Here is a 25,181-nt window from a genome sequence, read left to right as displayed (position 1 = left end):
TATACATTGTCTTTAAGAGAAGAACTCATATGAAATCTTCTAGGATTACCTGACAGTTTACAGCACAGCATTTATTAAAGACTGAAATCTAAACAGCCTCAGAATTGCTCCAGGGAAACAAGGCTAGCCTAGAATGCAGTGACTTCATAATTTCAACCTCCTTCATGCTGAATTGCTAGTAGTATTATGTGATTGAATGTACACACCCCGAGCAAGATAGACTTGTTATTTAGGAAGTAATAAATTAGTCATTGCCAGAACACTTCCGGACTGAGACACTGAGTATCTCTATAATTCACTGCTATTACTGTTCATAAGCTTGAGCTAGTTACCCATTCACCCTGTACAGGCTATCAGCTGGCAATCCTCTGAAACTAAAATACGATGAAACATTAAAAGACACTGAAAACAAATTCACTACTTTGCATGCGTATCCCGAGACTGCCAACAGAACAAAATGGATTATGCCTTGGAAAGGTAGGTATCTGCAATGTATATCAGTAAACACAATTCACACGAAATCATACACTTCTGAAAAATGTGTACAAGTACATTGTGTCATTGCAAACACATGGGATAATAATACAACAGGTTGGGATGAGAATGTGACAAATGTTCATATCCCTACAGTCAGTATATAAGGACGTTTTTCACACATCAACTGAGGACACAAACCGGTAATAGTTAAGCTCATGCTAAAAGTCAATAGGGATTTCTGAGAACTTAACTTTTATTGACTTAGGCCTGCTTTTTCCAATGTGACCTATAGTCACATTTAAAGAGATCCAACTGCTTCCTCATGGACTAAGTACTATGGAGTTGCTGCATAATTACAGGACTTACTATTTTAAGAATCTACGTTCTTTTCCAAACAAATTTCCAACTACTACTACTACTATTAGAACCTTCAGTAACTCACTGTGATGCTTTTAACAATCTGGATCCCCTGGACACTAATCACTACAGACCAGTGTCTAACCTTGCTTTTTTGGGCAAGGTAATTGAGAAGGCGGTTGCCCTCCAACTCCAGGCGGTCTTGGATGACACACACTTCCTTGGCCCACTTCAAACCGGCTTCAGAGCAGGATATGGAGTTGAGACTGCTATGGTCACTTTAGTGGAGGATCTCCATCTCAACACTGACAGGGGAAGTGTGTCCTTGTTGGTGCTTCGAGACCAGGCCTGGGCAAACCTGGGCCCTCCACCTGGAGGGCCCAAGTTCATATTAGATTATAGTCATTACCCAAATTTCCCAGGTAGTCATGATTCCTCTATCAATCTAATTGTTACTTCAGTAATGCCTAAGGTGTGGGAAATCACAGCCTTCAAGGCCTTTTCAATAGCCTTGCAAAAGGGAATTTTTATTATGTGAAAAAAGTTGGATCTTGTTTTCCTGGGGCAATGGTTTTAGTCTAAGCAATCCATTTGGGGGGGGGGGGGGCACAACATCAAATGTTCCCCTTTGTGAAAAAATGTTCTGTTGCATCTGGTTTTCATTTTTAGGGAATTTTATTGTTTTGGGGAACAGGCTCTTCGTCCATTTGGCTATGGTGGGTACCAAAAGAGTCAACACTTGTAAGAAAGTGCAATAACCTGTTTTGTTAAATATTAGGCTTTCATTTGTTTAAACAAGGAATGAAAATGCTTACATCTACTTCAACTGCAAAGTACCATAAGCCTCTATGAAATAGTTGTTGGAAGGGAAAGATAACTAAGATTTAGCCACACAACTGAGGCAATAATTGAGAAATCTCAATTTAACATATGAGCCCAACTCCTCCAGCACCAACAGTTCCATGTTCACATAGTACATCACACCATTTATAGTGAGTGGAAGGCATGTACAGGTACTCTAACTAGCAGCTTTCTATGGCACCATTTTTGACAGACTTTTTTCCTATCCACCTCTAACTTGATCAAATTGTTAGTTCCAACTAGAGCAGATTCTCTGAACAGGTGAGATTGACTAAGTGAACACTTGCAATTCAGTCACTTGAATTCAATTACAATGCCGTAACTGGGATGAGACCACAGGTAGATAGTCCTGCAGATGTGTTAAGCTAGCCATCCCCATCAGACCCAATGAGCAATGCTATTTTTGAAGAATGCTGAGAACTGAAGTCTAGCATTATCTAAAAGACCATAGAGTCATAGAGTTGGAAGAGACTTCGTGGGTCATCCAGCTCAACCCCTGCCAAAACCACACTGGGATCACCTGTGATTTAGGCCCTCATATTTTTCTTTCAAGAAAAAAAATTAACTACTCAGATAATTCAAAGCAGCAGGCAATACAAAGAGGACTGACAAGGTTTTCTCCCTTCATGTGAGAGCCATTGTATGACTCAATAATGCTTTCTTTGTACAACGTACATTAATTATTAAGTATCCATCATGTTGACAGAATGTTTCTTTAGTATAGCATCTTCATTTGGTCAGGAAACAGCAGTTGGACAAGATGGTATTGGTTATTGTATCCATTAACTGGTCGGTGCTATAAATTACGGAAGGGCTCAGGCGTTTTGAGATGTTTCTCCTAGCTTCAAGTCATTTGACTAATTCCCTCCTGCTTGAAGTCCTCTGGGAGTTGCTCTTACAGTGAAAGTAACATACTATGCTAAGGTTCTGGTTCATGTCTTAAAACACAGGACAAGGGTGTAGAAAGCACACTTTTGATAGAGAAATGGAATTATCATTTCCTTATTCGTGAAATATGTATTTTAGAATCCAAAGGAATGTGAACTACATTCACTTCACTCAACGTAAGGATTTAACACAAAATTACAAATGGGGTATGCAAGGAGGGGATTTCCATTTCATACAATACAACATTAACATTTGTTTATTTAATTTTACCTGAACTTCTGAATTAGAATCAACAGGCTGAAGCATAAACCAGTTCTCTTTGCCGGAGTATAAGCTTAAGTCTTCTTTTTTGATAGCCACTTTACCTAATGGGGTAAATGTAAATACACACACTAAATGTAAATACAATCAAGTACCAGTCATGTAGGTTTAAAGCAGGGGTTTCCAAACTAAAGCCTGTGATGACCCATGGGCCTTGTAGTCCTGCTCAGGACATTGTAATTCCTGATGAGGAGGAAAACTTGGGTTTTTTACCTTCCCAGTCTGAACTGGATTCCTCTCAGCCAGATCTTTCCCAGGCAGATCTGGGAACCTTGCACCTGCAAGAAAGTTGTCTCCCAGAAGTATGTCAAACAAGCCCAGAGCCTACTTCTCCCGTGTTCTTGCGCCGGGAGTTTTGTAAACAACAGAGAAGTTTGGAATCAGCTTCGCGCAGGAGTGCGAGGATTGCAGCTAAGAATGTTGCCAATTAAGACTGTTTCTCGTGAGAATCTTTAAGGAGTTTAACATCTGGTCTCAGAGTTTAGCTTTCGTTTCTGATTCCCAGAGAACTGCTTCGGTGAGAAAGTTAGACTCTATATAGGTGTTTTGCCCGCGTAGTAACTTCGCGGAGTCAATTCGTCAGCCTACGGAGCGAGTTGTGTCTGGACAGCGCGCTCCGATTCAAGCCTCGCTCCTGCTCAAGCCTAGCCCTGCTTTCCAGCCTTCGCCTTGCTTCCCAGCCTTTGTTTATCTACGGACTTTGCCTTGTTTCCCAGGACGAATCCTTGCCTTGTTCCACGGATTTTACCAAGTTATTCCACGGACCTTGTTCTTGTTCCTAGTTACCTTGTTCCACGTTTTAAGCCTTGTTTCAAGTATCAAGTTATTTCCTAGTCTTACTCAAGTTATGGACTAAAGGACCTTGTCATCTCCCCTCACTTTGCCTGGCAAAGTGAGTGTTTCGGTTATTGGATTACAACTTTGGACCTTATATTTCATATTGGACATTGCCTTTTTGGACTAATTTTGACCTTTCTTGAAAGGTCTGCTTCTGGACTAACTTTTACATCTGCTTTTATTAACTTTATATATTCCTTCAATAAAGATATTAGTTAGATTCTGGCCTCTGTGTTTGGTTATTGGTGCCTTTGCAACCTGGGTCGTGACAGTTTGACTCCGCCACCCATAAGCACCAATTAACCAAGGCCAGAATGTCTACCGGAACCGTGCCGGGTGGGCAGCCGCTTACCTACACCATCGACAAGGATGAGGTGGATCGCATCCGCGACAGACTCAACGCCCAGGATGGAGAAATAAAGGGCTTGCGGGAGCGCGGAGTCCGCCTCCCGGCCATGGCGTTGCCTACCAAGTTTACTGGAGAAGCTTCTAAGGTTCATGTTTTCCGTCGCCAATGTCAAGCTTATCTAGAGGCCCGAGATGCCGAGTTTCCCCAAGAAGACATCAAGGTGGCGTGGGTTTACAGTCTTCTAGACGGACCAGCGGCCAATTGGGCGACGGCACTGTACGACCAAGCCTCTCCACACCTAAGATCAGCGCAACACTTCTTGGACCACCTCAAGGAGACTTGGGGAATCGAGGACAATTTGGAGGCAGCCGGACACAAACTCCGTCGCCTTTTCCAAGGAGACAGACCTATGTCTCAGTATATAGCCGAGTTCCGAGTGCTGGCCCACAACACCGGCTGGAACGATGTAGCCCTCAGAGGACAATTCCGGGAGGGTCTCAACATTGAAATGCTGGAAGAAATCTCCAAGGTGGATCCTCCCCAGACCCTCGAGGCACTCATTGATCAATGTTTACGGGCTGAAGTCATGATTGCCAACAGGAAACAGTGGGTTCGAGGCCAGGGCAGTAGAGCCGGGGCAAAACCCCCCGCTCCCATCAGCGTTCAGCCACGTCCAGTGTGGAGACCCCCACCGCCAACCCCATACCCCAGAGGAGGCGAGGAGGTGCCGATGCAGTTGGGCAATGTGCGTCCCAGACTGGATGCCGCCGAGAAGGCCCGTCGTCAACGCTTAAACCTCTGTTGGTACTGCGGAAATGGGGGCCATTTCGCCAGAGAGTGCCCAGCCAAAGGGAAGCCTGCCGCCCGTCTTGCGGCGGCGTCCTCCACGGAGACGAAGGCGTCTGAGCCGACTGGCACACAGCCGGCGGGGGAAGCCAACGACCGGGTGTAGAGAGGCTCGCCAACCCGGTCAAAAAATCCATTCAAGAGCCGCCAACCGGGGTCCTGTTCCTTCTCGTGGTCACATTATGGTCAGCAAAAAGGGGACCCGTCATGATCCACGCCATGATAGACTCTGGAGCTACCAACAATTTCATTGATAGAGAGTATGCCGACTCTCTGGGATTACAATATCATGATTTCAAGAATGCCCGTGTGGTGCAAGCCATAGACGGCCGCCCCCTCAAGACGGGCCCCGTAAGTCAGTGGTCGGAACCCACCAGGATGTGGATAAGGGAACATATGGAAGAGATTTCCTTCTTTGTTACCGAGGTTCCCCATTTCCCTGTGATTTGGGGAATTCCATGGCTGACTCTCCACGACCCTAACATCTCCTGGTCCAACAGAGAACTGCAGTTTGCTTCGCCGTACTGCCAAAACCATTGCCTCGTAGCCAAGGTCTGCCATGCCACAGACACCGAGCCCATCATCACCTTGCCAAAGAAGTACTCCGAGTATTGGGATGTATTCAACGAGAAAGAAGCCGAAAAATTACCCCCACATAGACCTTATGACTGTGCCATTGACTTGGTGGAGGGGGCCCCGATCCCGCGAGGGCATCTCTACTCCCTGACTGAACCAGAGCAAGAAGCTCTCAGGGAATTCATAGAGACAAACCTTCGCAAGGGATTCATCAGACCCTCTCAATCCCCAGCCGCCTCCCCAGTGATGTTTGTGAAGAAGAAGTCAGGGGAACTACGCTTGGTGGTGGACTACAGAGCATTGAACAATATCACCAAGCGGAACAGCTATCCCCTGCCCCTAATCTCGGATCTACTGGATCGGCTTCGAGGAGCCAAGGTTTACACCAAGCTGGATCTTCGGGGGGCTTACAACTTAGTTCGCATCAGGGAAGGGGACGAGTGGAAGACCGCCTTCCAGACCAAATTCGGATTATTCGAGTCCCGAGTTATGAATTTCGGTTTATGCGGAGCTCCCGCAACGTTCCAGCATTTTGTCAATGACATTTTTCAGGACTATCTAGACAGGTTCTTGATAATCTACCTGGACGATTTTTTGGTGTTTTCTAGATCACAATCAGAACATGAGAACCACGTCAAAATGGTGTTACAACGATTGCGGGATCATGGACTTTATGCCAAGCTGGAAAAATGCGCCTTTGATCTACAAGAGGTAGATTTCCTTGGTTACCGCATCTCGCCTCTAGGGCTTTCCATGGATCCAGCCAAGGTTTCAGCAGTATTGGAATGGCGGGCGCCAACTAACAAGAAAGAAGTGCAGCGTTTCTTGGGGTTCGCGAACTATTACCGCAAGTTCATTCCAGATTTTGCCCGCTGGTCTGACCCCATCACTAGCTGCATCCGTGGAAAACAGCCTTTCCGCTGGACTGATCAAGCAGAGAAAGGGTTCCAGCAACTAAAGAAACTATTCACGTCCCAGCCGATTCTACAGCACCCAAATCCTGGAACCCCTTTTGTTGTGCAAGCGGACGCCTCTGATGTGGCAATTGGGGCGGTACTCTTACAACCGGTGGGAGATCACCTCCATCCCTGTGCCTTTTACTCTCGTCAACTAACCACACCAGAGAGGAATTACACCATTTGGGAAAAAGAACTACTGGCCATAAAGGCAGCCTTTGAAACTTGGAGACATTGGCTAGAAGGGGCCAAATTTCCCATTGAAGTCCATACTGATCATCGTAACCTAGAACATCTAAGAACTGCCCGCAAACTGAATCAGAGGCAGCAACGTTGGGCTTTATTCTTCGAACGTTTCGACTTCCAGATTCATTACGTGACCCCAGCCCAGACCAAGCAAGCAGACGCCTTGTCACGTAAACCGGAATACGCTGCAGGACGTAAGGAGACCTTTGAATCCCAACTATTACAACCCGAGAACTTTGCCACGCTCACAGTGGGGAACACCAAATCCATTTCCATTGGTTCAACTTCCTCTACTCCAGGACCCATCTGTGCTCAAGAAATCAGGGCTAGTCAGCAAGCAGATGCCTGGGCGCAGGACCAACTTCGCCAAGGTCTGCATTTTCCCTTTTCACTTAGAGATGGGCTGCTTTGCTATAGAAATCATGTTTATATCCCACCCGGACCGGGCAGGGAAAAAGCGCTCCGTCTGTGTCATGACTGCAAACCAGCAGGACACTTCGGACTATTTAAAACCATGCATCTGATCCTAAGGGATTTTTGGTGGCCCAAGATCCGCAAGGATGTGGAAAAATATGTCAACACCTGCCCAGTATGCCAGCGCTCCAAGATAAGAAGGGAGAAGCCCTCAGGGCTACTGCATCCCCTTCCTACTCCATCTCGTCCATGGGAAATAATTTCTGCGGATTTCATCACTGACCTACCACCTTCCTGTGGATTCACCACGATCTTAGTGGTGGTGGACCTTTTCACCAAGTTAGCCCATTTCATTCCCTGCGAAGGCCTCCCCACGGCCAAAGAGACTGCGGATCTATTCCTTCAACATGTTTTCAGACTACATGGATTGCCCAAGAGTTTAGTCACAGACCGTGGATCTCAATTCACCTCTCGTTTTTGGAAGGCGCTACAAAAACTATTGGGCATAGACTCCCGCTTATCTTCAGCTCATCATCCCCAAACAGATGGGCAAACGGAGCGCACCAATGCCACTTTGGAGCAGTACCTTCGCTGTTATGTAAATTACCAACAGGACAATTGGGCTTCTCTGTTACCACTGTCTGAGTTTGCCTACAACAATGGAGTTCAAGCTTCTACAAAAGAAACGCCGTTCTTTGCAAACTACGGCTTCCATCCACGTTTCTTTCCCCCTGTCATTGAAACCTCAGAAGTTCCCGCAGCAGAGGATTGGCTACAGGAACTCACAGCGGTACAACAACTTTTGCTCCAGCAACTGGACCAAGCCAAGGAGGACTATAAACGCCACGCTGATAAACACCGCCAGCCGGGCCCTGAAATCAAGGTAGGAGAACGGGTTTTTCTGTCCACTCGCTTTCTGCCCTCCCACCGCCCTTGCCGGAAGTTAGATGCCCGTTTCATTGGTCCCTATCCGGTGGTGGCGCAATTAAACCCCGTGACTTTCAAACTCCAACTTCCGCGTTCCATGCGCATTCACCCAGTGTTTCACCGTTCCCTGCTCCTTCCGGCGGATGGTGTGCGTCCTGATTCAGACCAACCGGCCCCCCCTCCTGTTTTGATGAATGGGGAGGAGGAGTTCGAGGTTGAGGACATTTTGGATTCTCGCTTTCATCGCCGCCGCCTACAATATCTCATTGACTGGGTGGGTTTTGGCCCTGAGGAACGCTCTTGGGAAGACGCCTCCACAGTCCATGCTCCTGATCTAACCCGCCGCTTTCATCAGACCTATCCCGCCAAGCCGCGACCTCGCGCCTCGGGGAGAGGGCCCCAGTTTGGGAGGGGCCTTGAGGAGGGGGATAGTGTGATGACCCATGGGCCTTGTAGTCCTGCTCAGGACATTGTAATTCCTGATGAGGAGGAAAACTTGGGTTTTTTACCTTCCCAGTCTGAACTGGATTCCTCTCAGCCAGATCTTTCCCAGGCAGATCTGGGAACCTTGCACCTGCAAGAAAGTTGTCTCCCAGAAGTATGTCAAACAAGCCCAGAGCCTACTTCTCCCGTGTTCTTGCGCCGGGAGTTTTGTAAACAACAGAGAAGTTTGGAATCAGCTTCGCGCAGGAGTGCGAGGATTGCAGCTAAGAATGTTGCCAATTAAGACTGTTTCTCGTGAGAATCTTTAAGGAGTTTAACATCTGGTCTCAGAGTTTAGCTTTCGTTTCTGATTCCCAGAGAACTGCTTCGGTGAGAAAGTTAGACTCTATATAGGTGTTTTGCCCGCGTAGTAACTTCGCGGAGTCAATTCGTCAGCCTACGGAGCGAGTTGTGTCTGGACAGCGCGCTCCGATTCAAGCCTCGCTCCTGCTCAAGCCTAGCCCTGCTTTCCAGCCTTCGCCTTGCTTCCCAGCCTTTGTTTATCTACGGACTTTGCCTTGTTTCCCAGGACGAATCCTTGCCTTGTTCCACGGATTTTACCAAGTTATTCCACGGACCTTGTTCTTGTTCCTAGTTACCTTGTTCCACGTTTTAAGCCTTGTTTCAAGTATCAAGTTATTTCCTAGTCTTACTCAAGTTATGGACTAAAGGACCTTGTCATCTCCCCTCACTTTGCCTGGCAAAGTGAGTGTTTCGGTTATTGGATTACAACTTTGGACCTTATATTTCATATTGGACATTGCCTTTTTGGACTAATTTTGACCTTTCTTGAAAGGTCTGCTTCTGGACTAACTTTTACATCTGCTTTTATTAACTTTATATATTCCTTCAATAAAGATATTAGTTAGATTCTGGCCTCTGTGTTTGGTTATTGGTGCCTTTGCAACCTGGGTCGTGACAAAGCCAGATGCGGCCCTCCAAACTCCACCCTAAACTTTAGACTTAGGGGTGCCCTAAGTCTGAAACAAGTTGAAAGCACACAACAACAATCTTAATTTGACACTCTCATCAAGCAAAAATAAAATTTTATTATTTTTTCATATCTTTTTTGCACACCAAATAAAATATGTGCAGCGTGCATATGTACTTGCGTGAGAGTTAAGATCTGCTGGGGAGGCCCTCCTCGTGGTCCCGCCACCATCACAAGTACGGTTGGTAGGGATGAGGGAGAGGGCCTCCTCGGTGGTGGCCCCCCGGCTTTGGAATGACCTCCCCAGAGAGATTAGGCAGGCCCTCCACCCTGTCCCCCTTTCCGGAGGAAATTTAAGACTTGAATGTTTAGACAAGTCTCTGAGAATGTCTAGCCCAATGGTCCACAATCATGATACAGCACAGCACTTTCATCCCATGCCCTTGTAACTTAGCTACAACTTGCACTGCGGTATTCCTTTCCCTTCTTGTTGATTACAATTGGTCATGTTTTTACGACAGTTGACAGTTTAGATTATTGGGTGCTAGTCTGAGTTCAAATTCTTGTTTTAATACTACTGGTTTTATTTTGTATTGTACTGTGTATCTATTTTATGCGTTGTTTTAGGCACTTTGTGCCATATGTAAGCTGCCCCGAGTCTCTTCAGGAAGATGGGTGGGATATAACAACAATAACAACAACAACGATTTTTTTCAAACCATAATCCGGCCTCCCAACAGTCTGAAGGAACATGAACTGGCCCTCAGCATTAAAAGTCTGAGGACTCCTGGTTTAAGGTTTACTTGTGTGCTGAAATTATTAAAATAACATCACTTTTCCAACAGGAAAACTGCATTTCGCAGCTTTTCAGAAGGCTACAAGATAATCATTTTACTGATATCCCAAGCAATGTTCATTAAATATAATGCAGTAGCAAGTGTTCAGAAAGGAATATTGGTACTGTCTTAAACTGGATGACACCCAATGTTTTAGAACAAAATACCTGCCCTTGGGACTCATGTCTTATGTAGAAGGATGTGAAACAGGAAAGAGTGATAATTGTTTGAGGGAGGCTGGTGAATTATCTTGATAGAAGATCATAAAGTAGTGCTACTCAAAGTGGCAATCCCTGTATCAATGGCATTGGCTGTAATTCCCTGGCAAGTTTATAAGAAATAAAGACACAATTGTACCCAATGGGCACAAATTCAATGCAAGTACCTGAAATAATGTGGAAAAATGCTGATTTCCATGTCAAATACACTGAGAAGCAATGTACTAGAGTTCACAAAAAATAGAACAATAGGATATGCTTCCAATTTATAATGTTATTATATTTCAAAATTAGCAAAAAAAAAATCCTTCTTACCAATACGCAGATCTCTCTGGAGAACATTTTTGTCATAAAGGTAAAATGATAAGCACTGGAATATTCTTGGTATTTCAAAGTAAAATTCTTCTCCAAAGAAAGGGCTAGGAGAAGAAAATACCATTATCTCAGTATTATAACAGATTCATTATATTGCAATGCATCACCACATCTGAAAATTAGTACAGAAGATTAATACAATTTTTATGAAAAACCAAACTGTTACAATGTCCTTTCTCTTGAGTTCAAGTCTTTTAAAGTCTTTTACAAAGTAAAAAAAATGTCCATTTTAGTTTAGGTCTACGCCTAAATCCAATTGTTACTATCACCTAGAGCAAATCCACAGAATCAACTGAAAGGCAAGTCAGCACTAATGTAAATCCCAATGGGACTATTTCAGTGCTTTAGTTTTGTATACCTGTATGGCAGAGGATTGGACAAAGCAGCCCGTGTGGTCCCTTTCAATTATGAATTAAAATATTACTTTGTAGGACATTCTTGTTTGTTTGTTTTTCTGTATTCTGGTCACTTTTTAATTAAAAAATGGTTGGCAACACACTGTCAATGAATCTAAATGGGGAAGAGTTATGTAAACTGATGATAAAGCTAGACAGGTATGGCTCACATCTACCCTTTGGATGTGATACCACAAGCACCATGAAAGTGCAGAACATAAGTTTAATGAATAAAAACTTAGACCCTACACTCTATCAATTAAAAGGCTCCTTAATGCTGTGAACAAAATTCTCCTTCTATAAGAATAGAGTTCCTGTATTTAATGAAACTTCCAAGCCAATTTTAATAAAACATCATTATTAATTATGTATTACAAACTGTCATGTAACACCTCCAGAAAGATCTTTTGAACTATCTGAATGTTTCTACACATATGTTCATAATAAATACCAAGATCATTACAATCTTATGCTTGCTGCTTATTTCAAATATTATTCCAAGGAAACAAAACAGATAATAAACTGTTGTTTTCACATCAAAATTAATAAGTGTTCAATTTTGAATCAGTATATTGAAAGACGCCATTGAACTTTTGCCAAACCTTGATGTGATTGTAGCATGGTTGGAAGGGGAAAAATTGTGTAGTAGTACATTTCATCTGCCTTCTTTGGAAGTAGTCCAAACAACTGGGTGGAGATTGTACACTCCCCTATCTAAAGAAAGTGTATGTCACAGAAAAGAAAGATTGGGGAAAATGCCATTTAACTTTTGGGTCATGAGGTCCTTCTCTGACACTAGAGTTCAGAAACTTCCACTTATATTTTAGGTTATTGGAGCTGATTAATCATAAGCTGCTATTATTTATTATTATTATTATTATTATTATTGAGTCCCCAATAGTGCAGCAGATTAAACCACTGAGCTGCTGAACTTGCTGACTGAAAGGTCGGCGGTTTGAATCTGGGGAGTGAGGTGAGCTCCCACTGTCAGCCCCAGCTTCTGCCAACTTAGCAGTTCAAAACATGTAAATGTGAGTAGATCAATAGGTACCACTCTGGTGGGAAGGTAATGGCAGACCATATAGTTATGTCGGCAACATGACCTTGGAGGTGTTTATGAACAACGGCAGCTCTTCGGCTTAGAAGAATATGAGCACCAACCCCCAGAGTCGGATACGACTAGACTTAATTTCAGGGAAACCCTTTACCTTTACTATTATTAATCAGCACTAATCATTTATAAATTTGATTTCTATATAATAATAAATAATAATAATAATAAATAATTATTATTATTTTATTTTTATACCCCGCTCCATCTCCCCGAAAGGGACTCGGGGAGGCTTACATGGGGCCAAGTCCAGACATCAGACAATATAAAAACATAGCAATAAAACAAGTCAATCGACAATAAAACTTCTATCAAGCTCTCATGCTTGGCCACAGTTTACTGTTTGGGTATCACACTAAACTGAGTTGAATGTAAGAGAAGTCAAAGCTCTTGATTTATTCTTTACAGCCATAGGAGGAGAAGGCTGAGGAGAAGACTGAAAATTACTCTCATAATACTAAGCCTTCAATCAGCAACTGTTCCATTGCAAGACCTACACTTGAGTTATTGAGCAGATCCAAAATCAAAGAAACTATTTCAAATATATAACCAGACAGAACAAGGAAGAAACAACTAATCATAAGTTGGATCACAGTTCCATTTCTGCCAATGTTCTAGACCAGGGCCCCCCAAACTAAGGCCCGTGGGCTGAATGCGGCCCTCCAAGGTCATTTACCTGGCCCCCGCCCTCAGTTTTAGATTTAGGCTTGCCCGAAGTCTGAAATGACTTGAAGGCACACAACAACAATCCTAATTAACTTGACTATCTCATTGGCCTGAAGCAGGCCCACACTTCCCATTGAAATCCTGATAGGTTTACGTTGGTTAAAATTGTTTTTATTTTTAAACATTGTATTATTCTTTCATTGTTGTTGTTGTTGGGTTTTTTTGCACTACAAATAAGACATGTGCAGTGTGCATAGGAATTTGTTCTTTTTTTTTTCAAATGATAATTCGGCCCCTCAACAGTCTGAAGGATTGTGGAACGACGCTCTGCTTACGTAAAACGTTTGAGGACCCCTGTTCTAGACATTAAGAGATTTCTTAGTAGCCTACTTTATCCGAGGGCTATTGTATCACTTTAAATCATCAACCATCAGGGTAAACTGCTCACCTTAATGATTTCTCCACTATCTGAGTGCGATAAACCTCTTCTTGATCCAAATTAATTGTACAAAAGCAATCTCTCATTTTGTTTGGTCCTGAGTATGGCACTAAGTTTTTGGCTTGACCTAGTAAGAAAGAAAAATAAAAAAGTTTAAACAAATATGAAAAAAACCTCTGATACTATCGATATACAAACCTGTCAACAGTCATAGAACAACATTTTAATTCTAAAAGAAAAGCTGGAAATATTAAAGACACAGACACAGAGGTGGAGAAAATGCCACTCATAGGCTACATGTGTTCCCAAATCTCGTGTGTGCAGGAAGCTCCCAATTTTCAAAACTATTTTAGATTGTTTTCCTTCCCCAACTCACATGTAAATTTCATAGTTGGCTTCTTAAATAAAAACCATAGAACATTTCATTATGCTGTAGACATTAGAACTCTGGGTAAAAAAAGAAAGCTGCGATTCTATCTCCAATCAAACTCCTTCAGAAAAAATATTTCATGTTAAGAATATTGATTGAAAGAAAGGATTTCAATCACACACTAATTAACACCACACTGCAACACTTGTGCTTTCCTCAGAGGAATCCCATCTCAGTAATCTGATTAGGCTTGACGGAGTTTGCTAAATAAGACTTGCAGTAGACCTGAAAGCTTGCAGCTGAAAGCAATATAAGTACAAATTATAAAACAAGGAGATGCTACTTAAATGATAACTATTTCTTTCAAACAGTTTACACAGCTATTTAAAAAATCTGGACAACTACAGTTACATTCATTTTTATTTAACTTTCAGCAATAAAACATGCAGTTCTCTGAACAACATTAGAGAATAATCATTTCAATTCACATTCAACTCAGCTCCCCTTGTCAGTAAAATAGACCAAAGAAGCCCCTAAAATAAATAAATTAACCTCCATTTTTAGACAGTCCTGCCTGGGAAATGTTGTACTCTTATTAGATTAAAATAAGTAGTGCAATTTCAAAAGCAGACAGTAACAAACTACTCCTTGACAATATATATACAGTATTGTTTGTTTTAATGGTGCCCCATCAATACTATCGTGCTTGAACAGATGAGCTCAGGTGCAGAAATGCTAATTTTACAGCCTTGTTATTGCAGCTAAATAAAGTGCTTTCAGTAAGTGACACCTGTTAAACTTGCACATGTTACTACTTTACAGCGATAACCTTTAGTTTTCCTGCTTTTACAAGCTGGTGGAACTTAGCTAATGTGTTTCAATAAGACCAATATAGACAGACAAATTCTACTGGGGTAAACTGGCATGATAATACTGATCCTGCTCTAAGCACAAAATCATAGAACAGAACAGGTTGTATTAAAATATTAAAGCCAAATTTGGTACGACAATTTAAAATCAAATATGTGCTTACAATTAAACAATGTTTATCTTTCAAAGACTATACTGTTGAACTGAACCAATATGAAATCTAGTTTCACATCAAAATGGAAGTTATAGGTGCTGCAAGTCATTCTCTAGAAAATACTGAATTGAGGCGTGAGAAAGGAAGTGGGTTACGTTTGACTAACATGAATGTACTTCGATCCCTCTCACCATAGGAAAACCACTATATCCTGTTTGTTCTAGCTGTCCTAAAATCTACGTCAGGCTAAAAACAGTACAATTTTTGACCAAATAATATCATAAAATATTTATTTCCAGCTTTTCTGACTTCTTTGTTACCATCTGTTTCAGCTAACATAGACCCAGTTAATCTTCCACTTTATTAAGTTATCTAAAAATACTGAGATCATATTAAGAAATTCTACTCAATGTCCCTGCTACATCAAAACTGAAAAGGAACTTACATGTGTTTTTAGGTCATTTAAGACACAAACTAAAATGCTATCACAAGTAACATTTTTATTTCAATAAATGTGTTTGACTCAAAGAGAAATTCCATTTGGATTTAAGACTTCCTAGCAAGCAGTTACAGCTTTGACTAGTCGCTAAGAATGTATTACCTTAGCTGCTTTGAAAGTGACAACTATGGCCTACTTAGGCACACAACTTAGGTACACATTCAAGACTCTCCTGTGCTGTGTGTTTCAATCCCAGGGGTTCTCAAACCTTTTCAGCTGCGGAGCGCTTTTTGAAGCAAAAGTTCTTCGTGGAGCCACAAAAATATTTATATATTATATACAATGTGTATATATCAGGCATGGGCAAACTTTTTGGCACAGGGGCCACATTGCGTTTTAAAATTTGACAGGCTGGATCAGTAGCAGATGGAGAGTGTTTGTGTGAACTAATTGATAAAAACATGAACAAATTCCTATGCACTGCACATATCTCATTTGTAGTGCAAAAAAGAAAGAATAATCCAATATTTAAAACGATGAACCATTTTAACCAACATAAACAGTATTTCAGTGGAAGACCCCAGGGGCCATCCAGTCCAATCCTCTTCTGGCATGCAGAAAAAGCACAATCAAAGCACCCCCAACAGATGGCTACCCAGTATTTGCAATTAATAATAATAACAGTAATAATAATAACAATAGCAGAAACTCCAGGTGCCATCCAGTTCAACTCCATTCTATCATGGACGAAAAACACCATCAAAGCACCCGAGAGGTGGGAACGATATAGTCTTTTGGAAGCAAAGCAAGGGGGGGTCTGGGCAGTGAGGTAAAGAGTCTAAGGGAGGTGGGGGAGAAAGAGTCTCCGCCCAGGACGCTGCTGCTGTTTTGATAGCTCCGAATTTTAATTGTCCTGCATTTCTCAGGAGGAGGAAAGAGGAAGAGGGGGAAAGTAGCATGGCATTGTGGAGTCCCTCTCTATCAATAAGCACAATTTGAGAACCCCGTTCCACCATAGCAAGTATAAAACACTTGAGTCATCAATGACATCATTAATACTATAAATATCTTGTATATTTTTGCATGAAAAGACTTAGCAGTATTCATACAGCTGGGACAGACAGATCTAGAGGACCATCTGGCAGAAACTATAGAGTTGTTTAAGATCATACAGGTGGTGCATAATTTCTATGGCTGTTGTTCAATTTTCTTCAAGGTATCATTGCCTCCTCTTCCTGCCTGATTCAATGGTAATATGCAGCATAATGCTACTTTTCTTCTCATGCCTGTTCAGAAAATAAACTCACAGGTGTAACTTATTTGTTCATAGAACAATCTTTTAATGCTCTAGTAACTCCAGTTCCAATACCCTATGCTTAAGGTATGCCTTTGTCTTTCTAATCTATCTGTTTTCTTAAGAGATCAAATGCAGACATGCCCTATTATGCATTTAAAATTGTATATGCTGTGCAAATGGCGAACAATCTCAGGATACTTATTAAATACACAAAATAATCAAAAAGGTCATAATGAAACAAATAAATCAGCACCAAAACATGATAAGAGTCAGCAATAAAACTTAAATAGTAAAAGATAAGGAAAATTAAAAATCAAAAATTAGATGCCTTCGAGAAGAGAATGGCCTTAGCACAGCATCTAAATGTTAATAATGATGATGCCAGGCGGTTTTTCCTTTAGTAGAACATTTTACAGACACATGTGTGTTCTACTGAGATTGTTATATCTTGCAAATCCCCCTCTGCCTTCAATCCCCCTCTGCCTTTATTCTTTACATACTTTATATGAAAAGGATCTCATGCACTTAATCAATCATCCACAGCCTGAAAATACTAAAAACCATTCCATAATGCAAACCTTGATTTTGTCATTTTAGCTTACTCTTGTATATTTCGGGATGACCCACAGATTTTGGTATCCATGGTGCGGGGGGGGGGGGGGGAGAATCTAACCCAGCAGATACTAAGGGCTCACTGTAAATACTTCCACAACACTGAGATGTTCTTTGTACTTTAAAATCAATGAAGAATAATCCAAAGTCTTTTAAACAAATTACCCATGCATTTCACCTAGTGTAATTTACCTCAAAATATCAAAATATTTCAGTACCTTGTAAACCTTTCATTTGTTATGTTTCTTGACTACAGTACACAGCAGGCACACAAAAGCATTTTCGAATACATATTCAAACCTAAGCAGTTAAGATTTGGCAGGGGCTCTCCAAGTGCAGTATGTGGCTCTTTCCTTCAAATAACCATTACGAAATTATTATTACCAGAAATAACAGAGCTTTTATATTCTTTTAATTGTTGCAATGGTATTTACTCTTAATATGAAGGTTTCTCATCATTTTAATATGTGTTTAATGTGCTGCCTAATGATTTGTTGATTGCAATAAAGGTTTATTCAGTTTGGTTCTAGATTAGGAAATGGTAGATGCCTTCCAGCAAGAATTTTACCTTTCCAGATATGAGAATCTTGTTCTCTCTCCAGCCTTAATTTGTAGGTTGGCATCTCTTACCCCCACACATTCTGACTGACTCACATCTGACCCCCAACCCTGTCTTTTTACCTCACCCTTGCTTTGCCCTAACTGGACTGCAAAACCTTCTTTCAGGTGACTCTACATTTTAGAAGACAGTTTGACATCACTTTAACTGCCATGGATCAATGCTATGGGATTGTGAAAGTTTTACATGTTCTTTCGCCTTCTCTGCTAAGTGCCAGTATGACACCAAACCACAAATCCCAGAAGTACATAGCACTAGTGCCTCTACACTATGGAATTAATGCAGTTTGATGCCACTTTTAACTGCCATTGCTTAGTGCTATGGAATTGTTAAAATAGTGTCAAACTGCATTAATTCTAATTTGTAGATGCACCCAAACTTGCTAGTATTTACTTGCATGTGTTTGGAACTCCATACACATACAGTAATGTCTCAGGCCCCATCTACATTGACCATTTAATGCAGTTTCATACCAATATTAAAGAAAGAGGTTTCACTGTAGCGTATATAGGAAATCCTGAAACAAGTTTGTAGCCTGTTTGGTGATTATACACCCCGTCGTTGGATTGTCACCTTGTCGTGGTGAGAGGGTGTGCGTGTTCCAATGAACCTATGGGCCCAACCGGCGGAGTTCTGTACTTCATGGAGGGGCCGCAGGGGAGGTTCCAGACCAAGCACAATCCGAAGACCTGAATACCTCAACAGCAGATCAGACAGAAGACAACAAGGCACATGTTGCAGATTGAGAAGCCACCATTGTCATGTTAACCATGCCACTGGTAGGGACCCTCACTCTGTGAAGACTGTGTGTTGATCAGCTGTGCACCAACCTCCACACATTAAAAAAAAAGTCATGCACAGGCATCTTCCAAGAAAAATAAAATCCTTGCAAAGCCATCATACTCAGACAACGAGGGATCGCCTAAGTCAGTGGTTCTCAACCTGTGGGTCCCCAGACGTTTTGGCCTTCAACTCCCAGAAATCCTAAAAGCTAGTAAACTGGCTGGGATTTCAGAGAGTTGTAGGCCAAAACACCTGGTCGAAAACCACTGCCCTAATTGATTATACAAATCACCAAGCACTGAGTTTGTTGTCTGGCAATCACAATCTAAAGCTAACTTTAAACTGCAGTAAATGGTCAGTGTAGATGGCCCCTCAGTGTCTAATGCAAATCAGCTATATGGGATAGCATAAGAGCTAAGCGTTGGACTAAGACTCACAAAACCTGAGTTTAGACACCTACTTAACCACAAAGCCCACTAAAGTGAACCTACCTCACCAAGTACTCATAATTGTGGAGAGATTCCCAGGGAGGAAGAGTGAGACAGAACCATAATATACAGCAACCACAACAGCAATCACAACAGTTCTGCTTCCCAAAAGCGGTTGAGTGTTTACCAAATAATTCCACAAAATCGTAGAAGGATTAAACTGAGATGGCCTTTTGGACAACCTCGGGGAAGGGGGTGGCATCGCCATATACAGGCTAAAAGTCACAAAGGTGTTTTAAATATCCCACAACTCCTTTATGTTTTGTTTTTTATTTACAACACCATAGCATCAGATACAGGTCCAATCCCTCAATTTTAAACTGAATTTGAATCTAGGTTTTGTTAGTGTTCAAGCCAACCTTGGTGATGTGTTATTTTAATATGTGCATTTGAAGAGTTTTATATTTAACCATTTATTTTATTTTTATTTATTAATATCCTACTTTATCTCTCCATATAGAGACTCAAAATGGCTCACAATCAAAAACATTACAACTTAAAGTATATAAATATACAATAATAAAACAGTATATCATTATATATTATATTATCAGCAGTAATTATATTTAGTATAGTACTACCATATTATATTATTATATATTACTATATTGTACTATGCCACTATACTGCAATATTACTATCTTTGAGATCTATCTTGAGACCGCATCTCCTTCTATGAACTGGCACAGACTTTAAGATCTACCAGGGAGGCCCTCCTCTCAGTCCCACCCAAAGGAGATCAGGTTAGCCCTCACCCTCCAAACCTTCCACACACAATTAAAGACATGGCTTTTCTGGCAAGGCTTTGATCAGGTTTAGATTCTTTAATAATACATATGAGGACCTTCAGATTCTTCAGCACTTTACAATTCTGTAACTGAATGCTACTGTTTTTGCCTACAGCAATTGCTGCCTTTTATTGTTTTTACTAGGGGGTACTGTGAATTTATGATGTTATGTTGACTATTTATTGTTTATGTTTTGTTTTGCACTCGTATTTTACATATTTTTACACCTTTAATTTTTTGTGAGCCACCCCAAGTTCCTCTGGGAGATGGTGGTGGAAAAGAAATAAATTATTATTATTAGTAATATTACATGTAATAGATAATATACAATTATTATATTATATATTATATTGTACAGTACTATATTATTATACACCACAACATATATAATGCACTACCAGGATATTATACTATTAGTATTATAGCGTAGAAGTACTATAGTATAGACCAGTGGTTCTCAATTTGTGGGTCCCCCAGATGTTTTGGCCTTCAACTCCCATAAACCCTAACAGCTGGTAAACTGGCTGGGATTTCTGGGAGTTGTAGGCCAAAACACCTGGGGACTCTGGGGACTATAGGTTGAGAACCACTGGTATAGAAGGAGCCACCGATGGCGCAATGGGTTAAACCCTTGTGCTGGCAGGACTGCTGACCTCAAGGTTGAGTCGCTGATCTGAAGGTTACCGGTTCGAATCCAGGGAAAGCGCGGATGAGCTCCTTCTATCCGCTCCAGCTCCATAAGGGGACAATGAGAGAAGCCTCCCACAAGGATGATAAAAAAACATCCAGGCGTCCCCTGGGCAACGTCCTTGCAGACGGCCAATTCCCTCACACCAGAAACAACTTGCAGTTTCTCAAGTCGTTCCTGACAAAGGAAAACAAAAGTATTATAGAATATATTTTACTATATCATAAGTTGTAGTAATATAATAATAATTAATTATTTATTAATTATTATTTTCAATATTTCTATCCTGTCTTTCTCTACCCCAGAGGGAACTCAAGGCGACTTTACATAGAAGGCAGCTATTTGATGCCTTGACAACACAACATTAAAAGACATTTAACAAATCATAAAATTAAGGTAAAACAATTAAAACATTTAAAATAACATTCATAATTAATCACACGATCCATAGCAGGTCGTTCCTATAGTCATTACATATCGATCTATATTATTATCATTATTATTTTATAATAATAATAATAATAATAATAACAATAATAATCTTTATTTATATACTGCTCTATCTCCTCGAGATGACTCAGAGCAGTTTCCAACATGAACATAAAAAACATTCAATTGTCAAAAAACACCATACAACAAAGTTAAACATAGTAAACATAATAAACATCATAAGACAGACCCAAAACAGTTCTATTAAAACCAAGACATAAAATTACAAATCCAAATAAATATACTCCATCAAGGATTCAAATATCAGTAAAATGGACTTCAAGGCATATATAATATAACAACATTATTAATATTATATATAATACATTAGCATTATGACATTACAATGTTATTGTTTCTATGTGTTATTATAGCGTGATACTTCTGTCAAAACTGAGATGATTTAGTGTGATACTTCTTTCAAACTGAACAGCACAGAGGCACCCAATGAGCCACAGCAGCTAAAGCGAAGTCAAACTGCATCAAGTCTGCAATGTTGAGGCAGCTTTCCGAGAGGTGAGTTTCTGAGAGGGCTCACCCAGGAAAAGGCAGACAGGGGTGAGTCAGGGCGGCTTCCCTGAGGCGAAGAAGGCCTTCCCTTCCCTCCTTCCGGCTCTTCTCCCCTCAGAGAGTTCCTTCTCTGTCTCCTGGCCTCTCTCTCACACACAATACCCACAACACACACCCTCCCAGGACTCACAGATCTTCCCGCGGAGCGTCTGCAGCACCCGCACCTCTTCCTCGGCCCCTTCGCCGGCGGCCATGGCTCTCCTTGAGGCGCGCAGGCACAACCGGATGTGGGGGGCAAACCGGATGTCCACGGCCAAACGGCTCGCCCTAGGTCTCTCCCCCTCACGCGCCGCCGCCGCCTCACGCGCCGCTCCTTCTGCTTCTCCTCCTCTTTCGCCCAAAGACAGAGAAAGACCCCGCCGACCACAGGAAAAGGGACTTTAGCCACGCCCATTCCCTCCTCGCCTCCTCTGATTGGCTAAAGGGGAAAGAAATGAAAGGCGGGGCCTCGGCGGTGACGACCACGACGACAACAACTGAAGGGAGGGAAGGAGAGAACTTGGTACGCATGCGCAGCTGCTGTTTTCATTTCCTTTCTGTCAGGCTGTCACTTTCAAATCCAGGCTGTCTTGGGTGGCACACACTTCCTCAACCCAGAGCAAGATATGGAGTTGACATTGCTATGGTCGCGTTAGTACAGGCCTTGGCAAACCTGGGCCCTCCAGGCGTTTTGGACTTCAACTCCCACAATTCCTAACAGCCGGTAGGCTGTTAGGAATTGTGGTAGTTGAAGTCCAAAACGCCTGGAGGGCCCAGGTTTGCCAAGGCCTGTCTTAGTGGATGTTCTTCTTCTCAACACTAATCCCACATTAACTGCTTTGAAGTGGAATATATAGCAGTGTGGACTCAAGATAACCCACTTCAAATATTGTGGATTATCTGCTTTGATATTCTGGATTATAACCTTCCACACTATCTGCTTTGAACTGGGATATATGGCAGTGTGGATTTTTTTTATTTATAGTGTCAGAAGTGAACTGATGGTATAAGTTGTAATGTATTTGAAAATACAAACGAAATTTAAAACAACAACGACAACTTGGGATGATACTAAATGTTCTTTGACCAGAAGCTGGCTACTTGGAGTGCCTCAGGTGTTGCTGTAAGAAGGTCCTCCATTGTGCATGTGGCAGGGCTCAGACTGCATTGTAACAGGTGGTCTGTGGTTTGCTCTTCTCCACAGTTTGTAGCCCCATTTCTTAAGGTTAGCTCTGCATTTCGTGGTGCCAGAGCGTAGTCTGTTCAGAGCCTTCCAAGTCACCTAGTCTTCTGTGTGCCCAGGCGGGAGTCTCTCATCCGGCATCAGCCACTGATTGATGTTCTGGGTTTTCGCCTGCCACTTTTGGACTCTCACTTGCTGAGGTATTCTTGCGAGTATCTCTGTAGATCTTAGAAAATTATTTCTTGATTTAAGGCGTTGGCATGCTGGCTAATACCCAAACAGGGGATGGGTCAGAGATGTCACTGCCTTGGTCCTTTCATTGCTGGCTGTAACTTCCCGGCGGATGTCAGGTAATGCAATGCCTGCTGAAAAGTATAACTTCTCCAGTGGTGTGGGGTGTAGAAATCCTGTGATGATGTGGCATGTCTCATTAAGAGCCACATCCACAGTTTTAACGTAGTGAGATGTATTCCACACCAGGCATGCATATTCAGCAACAGAGTAGGAAAGCGCAAGGGCAGATGTCTTCACTGTGTCTGGTTGTGATCCCCAGCTTTGCTAGTCAGCTTCCGTACAGTGTTATTTCTAGCGTCCACTTTTCTGCTTTAAACTGGATTAATATGAGTCCGCACTGCCAGATAATCTGGGATAAACAGAAAATTTGGGATCATATCCTGGGATATAGGGCCTGTTTGGAAGGGCCCACAGTTCAAAGCAGATATTGTGGATTATTCTGCCTTGATATTCTGGGTTATATGGCTGTGTGGAAGGGCCCTAACTTTTGTCTTGTTAGGGCCCTTTAATATGTATTTATGGAAATACATTTTAATACCAAGCCACTTTATCTGTAAAGCCAAGTAGCAACGGTAGGAAGAGACCACAGAACAACAGACTGGTTCAAGATTGGGAAAGGAGTACGAGAGGGCCGTATACTCTCACTCTATCTATTCAACTTGTTTGCAGAACACATCATGCAACATGTGGGGCTTGATGAATCCAAAGCTGGAGCCAAAATTGTTGGAAGAAACATTAACCTTAGATATGCAAATGATACCACTTTGATGACTGAAAGCAAGGAGGAGCTGAAGAGCCTTATAACCAAGGTGAAAGAAGAAAATGCAAAAGCTGGGTTGCAGTTAAACATAAAACAACCAAGATTATGGCAACCAGACTAATTGATAACTGGCAAATATAAGGAGAAAACATGGAGGCAGTGACAGACTTTGTATTTCTATGCACGAAGTAATAGAATTCCCCGTAGTAACCTATGGATGTGAGAGCTGGACCATAAAGAAGGCTGAGTGAAGGAAGATAGACGCTTTTGAACTGTGGTGTTGGAGGAAAATTCTGAGAGTGCCTTGGACCGCAAGAAGATCAAACCAGTCCATTTTCCAGGAAATAAAGCCCAACTGTTCACTGGAGGGAAGGATATTAAAGGCAAAGATGAAATACTTTGCTCACATAATAAGACAGGACAGCTTGGAGAAGAGAATGATGCTAGGGAAAATGGAAGGAAAAAGGAAGAGGAGCCAACCAAGGGCAAGATGGATGGATGTTATCCTTGAAGTAAGTGGCTTGACTTTGAAAGAGCTGAGAGTGGTGACTGCTAACAGGCGTGAACTGGTCCATGAGGTCACGAAGAGTCGGAAATGACTGAACGAACAAACAACAACATTCTATGGAGTGTTTTAAAATAATTGTGTTTTGATTATGTGTTTTAGCAATGATGAAACCCACCTCAAGTCGTGAGGAGAGGCAGGTAAGAAATAAAATAATAATAATAATAATAATAATAATAATAATAATAATTGACACAACAACATAGTATGACACAGCAAACAAAATAGTTGTTGTTGTTGTTGTTGTTATTATTATTATTATTATTATTATTATTATTATTTCAGGGCTTGCTTCACAGAGTCTCATCAAAGGTGCATCATTCCACACTGTAGAATGAATACAGTTTGGCACTACTGACCTGGCTCAATGCTATGCCATGTTATGAAATCCTACAAGGTCTTTCGGCTATCTCTGCCAAAGAGGGCTGCCGCCACACCAAACTACAACTCCCAGGATCCCATAGCAGTTGAAGTGGTGTCAAACTGCATTAATTTCCACTTTGTGAAACTACAACTCCTGTGATCCCATAACCTTGACCCATGGCAAATGAAGTGGTGTCAAACTGAATTATTTCTACAGTGTGGATGCACCCTAGGACTGCATCATTGAGCAAGCCCTGGAAATTACTGTTTCTAAAATTTAGCTATGCCTGTACTCCAGCTGGAGCATTAACCAGTAGTTGTAGCCTAGGCTAAAAAGAACAAAAGAAATTAAAATGTTTTA

At 41.7% G+C, this 25,181-nt stretch overlaps 1 protein-coding gene across 2 annotated transcripts in view; it reads right to left on the bottom strand.

Annotated features, from left to right (window-relative positions):
- rasa2 (RAS p21 protein activator 2) overlaps positions 1-22,052 on the bottom strand; it is a 55,910-nt gene extending 33,858 nt beyond the window's left edge. The window contains exons 1-4 of one of the 2 annotated variants that reach the window (XM_003218281.3): positions 21,807-22,052; positions 13,519-13,636; positions 10,839-10,942; positions 2,854-2,948 (exon numbers count right to left, since the gene is read on the bottom strand). In XM_003218281.3, coding sequence (XP_003218329.3) covers positions 2,854-2,948; positions 10,839-10,942; positions 13,519-13,636; positions 21,807-21,870 — 381 coding nt within the window. In that variant the 5' untranslated portion in view covers positions 21,871-22,052. The remainder of the gene's footprint in view (positions 1-2,853; positions 2,949-10,838; positions 10,943-13,518; positions 13,637-21,806) is intronic. The other variant, XM_008106219.2, reaches the window with a different exon arrangement.
- Between the last annotated feature and the right edge of the window lie 3,129 nt (positions 22,053-25,181).

The sequence above is a fragment of the Anolis carolinensis genome, chromosome 3 (assembly GCF_035594765.1).
Source record: "Anolis carolinensis isolate JA03-04 chromosome 3, rAnoCar3.1.pri, whole genome shotgun sequence".
In the NCBI taxonomy this organism is placed as follows: domain Eukaryota; kingdom Metazoa; phylum Chordata; class Lepidosauria; order Squamata; family Dactyloidae; genus Anolis; species Anolis carolinensis.
The sequence above is the reverse complement of the archived record's forward strand: the minus strand, read 5'-3'. Positions and strand labels throughout refer to the sequence as shown.